We start from the raw sequence: 6,590 nt of genomic DNA, 5'->3' as shown, positions 1-6,590 counted from the left end.
AAAATCGGTTCAGCCGAACTTGAGATACACGCGTGCACACACAGACCGACAGACGGACAGACCGACAGACCGACAGACCGACAGACCGACAGACCGACAGACCGACAGACCGACAGACCGACAGACCGACAGACCGACAGGTTGCTAAAAATAGTTTATTTACACTTCCCTACTATGGAGAAGTACGTTCCCACCGAAAACTCGATATGCAAAATTTGTTGCCATCACATAACCTACCTATTGTTTACACAATACGGTCGGTAAAAATAAATGAGCGCAGGCGCGGTCCTGGTGTATTCGTCGCCCTAAGCGGTTCCTAAAAAGTGCGCCCCCCCCCCCCTTCAACCGTTTCACCTATTTTATTACTGTGAACAAAATTTAATGGGCATTGCACATTGTGCATCATAAAGCACTTTCTTGTAACCTTATTATGCTGAATTATAGAATTAAAGTCTGGAACTAAACTTTCAATTTTTTGTTTTATAAATTCAAAAACAAGGTAATTTATTTAACTGTACGTTTTTTTATGAAGTTATGGTCAGATTTATATCAATCATTTAAACTTGATTTTTTGATTTTAACAACCAAAAAATTTACTTTTTGACGTACAAGTGAAACTTATTGTAAAAGGTTCTATGAAAATTATATCAAATGAACTTTTTCAAAGCTTATTTGAATATGAAAAAAAGTAAAAATTTATTTTTATTTTTATTCGTAATTTTAAATTTACTATTAAAATTTAGCTTTTTGTTTCACAAATCGCCTGAGAAATGAAGCAGCGTATAAAAAAAGTTTCAACTTGCATTCAAAAATTTAAGGAAAATCAAAGTTTCGTTCTAAAATTTATGACTTGAAAACTAAGCTTTTTATGAACATTGGTACAAGCTTTTATACTGTACATTAAATTTTTTAAACTTTATTAAAATAAATGCATTTACTGGTATTTATAGGCTTGTTTTTTTGAAATTTCAGAATGTCTAAATGGAGATAAATGTGTGAAGCAAATTATGCGCCATTTCATTTTACTCTTATTTTTTGGATGACTTACACTACATCAATTCAGCATAAAAATTCTTAACATTCGCTTGATTATTAAACAACATTTTTTCAATTCAATATAAGTAGTAGATATTACCAATTAATATTTAATTCTGTGATTGATAACAGTTTTTTCAAAAACGAAAGCAGAACATAGTAGTAGAAATTCATAACGATCATGTAATTTTAAAATTCATTCAAAATTTTTTGTTATTAAACAAAAACAAAATATTGGTATACACAATCTCAATATCAAGCTATGCTTTCCATCATTTAAGAATATTGCTCTCATTCTCTTTTTCTAATTTCTTTCTATTCTCATTCTTAATTTTTGTTTTTTTTTTTTTTTGTTCTTGTTGTTTACTAATGCAATAGTATACAGAAAACGTAATACATTATAATAATGTGTTTGTTTGTTTGGTGAGTGGGCGCCAACTAAGCAAAAATAAAATTTTGCATGTATGAAACAATTTAAATATAATGTGTACGAACGAGTGTAGCCACTAAGCATAATAAAAACATTGCTTTGTGATATAATTATATGTGTACGAGCGAGTGTTGATAGGGAGCAATCTCAGCAAAATAAAAATTTTGCTTTATGAGATAATTATATGTGTACGCATGAGTGTTGATCTTATTCATATTAGACAATATAAATTATGTGTACATGTGTATTTTTGAATATTTTTATTTTTTGCGTACATTGCTTCTATATATGTATGTATATTATATGAGACGATTTCACTTATATATATGAACGATTGAATGTATACAACTGTGTGAAATAATATTCTGTGTTTATAGGCATATACAATACATAAAAAATAAGAATGAAAGAGTAGTGTAGAGTAAAGAAATGTATGAGTAATTTTAATTCTATGAACATTTTTTGTTATATGGTGCAAATAGAAAATATGTGTAGGAACAAAATATTATGTTTGCATGTAGGTAGATTTTATTAAGTTAATTTCGCTATAAATTGATGTATAAAAAAAAACTTGGAATCCTTTTTTTGGGTGAAATTTTTTTTTTTTAAATTTAGGGGTTTTTTAAGTTTTCAATGGCGCCCCTATTTTTTATCGCCCATTGCAAATGCATACTTTGCATGTATGATAAATCCGGGGCTGAATGAGCGTATACAATAATAATAATTATTTATATAAATAAATTTCTAACCATGTCATTTGAATATCGCATCCCTAGAAAAACATTATCACAACTTGATTTATTTTGGAGGATCAAGGTATAATTATGTGTAATACAAAATTCACTCTTTGATTTATTTTGAATTGCTTGAGACTTTCGTTTTAACAAACTTGTACCGGAATCCAATAAAAATATACTGTTCTGACTTTTAAATTTTAATAGAGAAATTTTAACAATTAATAGAGGCTATGGAGATTATTTTATAGCTTGTAAAGTGTATAAAAAATTTGAATACAAAATACTCGTATTCTAGTCTCGAAACATAATTCTTGTAAATGTGACAGTGTTTTATTCCAAGCGATATTCTAAAGATAACAGTACGATATGCATGATTAAAATATTTGCATAATTAGTGAATGAATATAGTTTTATCTCGAATAACACCAGTTCATTTATTCAATAATATTAGTAGGTATTCATCATTTAATTTGAATTGCAGATAATTGAGAACTGTGCTGATTTAGAGTTTACAAGATTAACATTAGAAATAAAATTTCCTTTAAATGGTTAAAATTTCTTATAATTAAACAAAAAAATATTGGATTAAAGAATTTAAGTATGGTAAGAATTTTTTTTCTTCGCGTAGGACACTGACTCCGCTCAGACAATTTCGGCCATTTTGAAGCTCCATATATTAGATCTTTAGTGATTTCAGTCCCCCGCATTAGAACTGTATTTATTCTACTGACGAATTAGAATACTGCGATCACCCCTAACCGATAGATTTTCTAAATTTATGAGAATTAATTAATTTAAAATCGGAAATTTCTAATATATCGTGTGATTATATGTATAACAAAATTTACTGTTCAAATAGGCAATGAAATATTGAAGTGGGAAGAATTTTTCGTATTGTATTTTTTTTTTTGAATAAATGATGCCAAAAAAGAAGAATATTAAATTTAATTATCAGCCTTGTACGAAGATTAAATTATAAATCTTGTACGAAGATTTTTCATTGAGAAATTTCAATTCAATTCAAAAATATAAGAAATTTGATTTGTAAAGATTAAAAGTGGTGACTGAAAAAAGAATAATATTATGCATTACGGCTGCAACTTTTGAAAAATAGGACTTAACATGTTGAAGAATAGGTACCTATTTTATTGTTATTAGGTAAATGAAGGCTTGGAGTTAAAAATTATTATCATAAACACAAACCAATGTGTACATATTATGATTCATGCAGACTGCGATTAGGTTTACTGCGATAAGCATTTAAAATGTTTATAGTATAACGCTAATTTTAGAAACGGTTGTGTATCATGTTTCTCATACTGAAATTTTATATCTTTTTTTTATAAAATATTTTCCCTTTTTCCCAAATCAATGCGTTAAATTAAAAAACGGTTTTCCTGATTTAATATATTTTTAGTTTTCTAGTATTGAAGTACTGAAATAAATTTTGAGCAAAATTTAATTTTTAGACTGAATTCGTGCTATTAGATTATCGCATGCTATTCGAGTGATGCCTGTATTTTTGTTAATAAATCATAAATTACAATGTATAATTTATTAAATGTACTTTAATGTTATTATATTTATATAATAATTATTATTTATTATAATCTCTTTTTTTTTCTTTTTTTATAATTTTAGGAATATTTTTTTTTGTTCTCTTATTTAATTTTATATTTTTTTTTTATATTAAATAAATATTATTTTTATTTTTGTTTTTATTTATTTATCATCTATATTTATAATTGTTTGTATATGAAATAAAATTTGTTGAATTATTTATTGAATGACAATAATTAAAATATATTAAACCAATAAGTAATAATATTATATTGAACCAACTGTAACGGCAACCTGATGATCCTGTTTGCATCGCCTCAGGATGTTCACCTGAAATAACCGCCCGTACTAAATATCAATAGTTTTATTAAAAATAATATTTTTTTGTTTTATGTTTTTTTATAAAAATATTTATGAATTTAAAAAACAAAATGGATAATAATGGCGATTTAAAATACTTTTAATTTTTTACTATTTTTGATTTTATCTACTATATAATTATGATTTAATAATGATATTTTTATATTAAAATAAATAATTTATAATATTTATATAGAATGTTGCATTCATAACCTAAAGATTAAATTATTAAAATGAAGTATGCTTTTATGATTTTTTTTTTATTAATTATGTCATAAATCTTATGGTTATTAAAATTTTTGATGATATTAAAAAAAAAGTCATTAAATCATAAATTGAAATTTTTGAATTAAAAAAGAAAATTTATTGATGATCATAGTTATTAAAAATAGAAAAAAACCTAAATGTTTTGAAAATAAATAAATTATACTCAAATAATTAATTATTTTTAGAAAATTCCTTTAAATTATGGGCACGACAGATATTACGAGTAAAAAATATTAAGAAACAAAATCTATGTGCAACATTATAGGGCAACAATTCAACAGCTACTCTTATCTTTTAAGTTATTGCTTTAGTGGATAATGAGGACATGATATGTACCAATTTGGCCTCTATTAATATGGTAAGACCACAGATTTGACACCATGAAATCACAAGATTTGTCCTCTTCTCTTGAACTGATGGGTAGTTATTTAGCGAGAAGTAAGCAATATATTAAATTTAGGAATTCTGATAGTCATTTGTAATATATATATCGGTGGGAGCTGCTCAGGGTTCTGTTCTTAGTCCACTTCTATTTCTGGTTTTTATCAATGATATTTGTAAGTTACCCTTAATTGGAGAACTATATTTATTTACAGATGATTTCTTGTCAAAGATTTGTAACTTTAATGGTTCTATTTTAAAACAAATAGGGGAAGTAAATTTTTAGGGTATAATCTTTGACTAAAACTTATCATGATGTGCTCATATTATTATTTATTATTTAGTAATTTATGTTTTTTTAATGGGATGATGTTTAAATTTAAGAATTATTTGCCAATTAGAATAAATTTGAATACGTACAGTAAGGATTCTATTTTATTTTATAGTACTTCTGTTTGAGGATCTGAAAATATTCGCAAATTGCAAATGTCTCAGAAAAAAATTTTAAAAAATATTTTTGGCTTGCCATTGTTGTATAACACTCATGATTTGTATTTCAACAATGAAATTACCTGTTATGTTACGGGAATTTTCAACTTCCAGCAAACCATTTTTATATTTAAAATTTTAAAGAATTTTGGTTTCAGTAATATTTCTATTAGCAGACATAATCATGCCTTTAACACAAGGTTTAGATATAACATAATGGTGGAAGCTGCTTCTAATTTAATCTCTTTAAGAAGATTGTCTGTAATAGGCTCTAATTAATTTAACCGCTTACCATCGGAACTCAATAATGCTAGGAATTTCAATACTTTTAGGGTGCAGTTGTAGCAATTTCGGTTATTATCGGAAACTTGGTTTCCATTATTTAGGTACATTATACCTTTTTATTTTTTTTAATTTACATTACTCTTTGTTGTATACTATTAACAAAAATGTTTGTTATTCATTAAAACCTCCATAAAATGGAAATAATAAATGGATACTAAAGAAGACTAAATTCTGAATTCTTAAAGGGGGATATTTCTTAATTAAAATAATATTATTTGTGGCAAAGTTGGTTACCATATGCGTTTGGTCCATTCCCAAATATATAAATTTATTTTTATTATATTGTAGTAATAATGCTTTGTGTGAGACGATTACTCATGTTAATTATTTTGTTCTATGTTTGAGCAGAAAAGTTATAATTTCAGTACCAAATAAAGGAGTTAAGTGGTATTTCAATTTAAAGTCGGATAAACTCACGAAACATGAGCACAAAATTAAGCGCAAAATCTCCAGCGGAAACTAAGTAAATTTGCAGCAATTTATTCTTATTGTAGTAGCCATATAAGAAAGGAAATTGATTTTAAATTATCGCACCGTCGAACAAGTAATCTGAAAATTATAATATTAGCAAATTCATATACACATATTTTCTTTTCATATAGAAAAACTGTTTGCATGGGGTCTCACATCACTTTGTTTTTTACCTTAATCAGCTTTATAAATTCCAATTCAATTTGAATTATTGCCATTTTTACACAGTCATATTAACTTCCCTTTTTAATTTTATGAAATTTATAATATATTTTTATTCATACTCGTACTATTTCAACCAAAGGATAGAAGAGAAATAGGGCAAAATAATGGTTCAGTTGAATAACATAAAGAACTATTGAAAATTGTCAATCAAATGTGCATGAATACTTTCATTGAAGGAAATCGAATTGTTGAAAAAATTCGTCATATATTTGTAAAAATCAATTGAGTTTTTGTCTTAACGATGTTGTTTTGTACAATACTCCTTAACATTAATAATAGTATTGGGTGTA

At 26.1% G+C, this 6,590-nt stretch overlaps 1 protein-coding gene across 2 annotated transcripts in view; it reads right to left on the bottom strand.

The window, feature by feature from the left end:
- Positions 1 to 729: 729 nt before the first annotated feature.
- LOC129608933 (protein amalgam-like) overlaps positions 730 to 6,590 on the bottom strand; it is a 219,404-nt gene continuing 213,543 nt past the window's right edge. The window contains exon 8 of one of the 2 annotated variants that reach the window (XM_055520737.1): positions 730 to 4,110. In XM_055520737.1, coding sequence (XP_055376712.1) covers positions 3,932 to 4,110 — 179 coding nt within the window. In that variant the 3' untranslated portion in view covers positions 730 to 3,931. The remainder of the gene's footprint in view (positions 4,111 to 6,590) is intronic. The other variant, XM_055520738.1, reaches the window with a different exon arrangement.

The sequence above is a fragment of the Condylostylus longicornis genome, unplaced genomic scaffold (assembly GCF_029603195.1).
Source record: "Condylostylus longicornis isolate FDR11 unplaced genomic scaffold, ASM2960319v2 ptg000038l, whole genome shotgun sequence".
Classification (NCBI taxonomy): Eukaryota; Metazoa; Arthropoda; class Insecta; order Diptera; family Dolichopodidae; genus Condylostylus; species Condylostylus longicornis.
The sequence above is the reverse complement of the archived record's forward strand: the minus strand, read 5'-3'. Positions and strand labels throughout refer to the sequence as shown.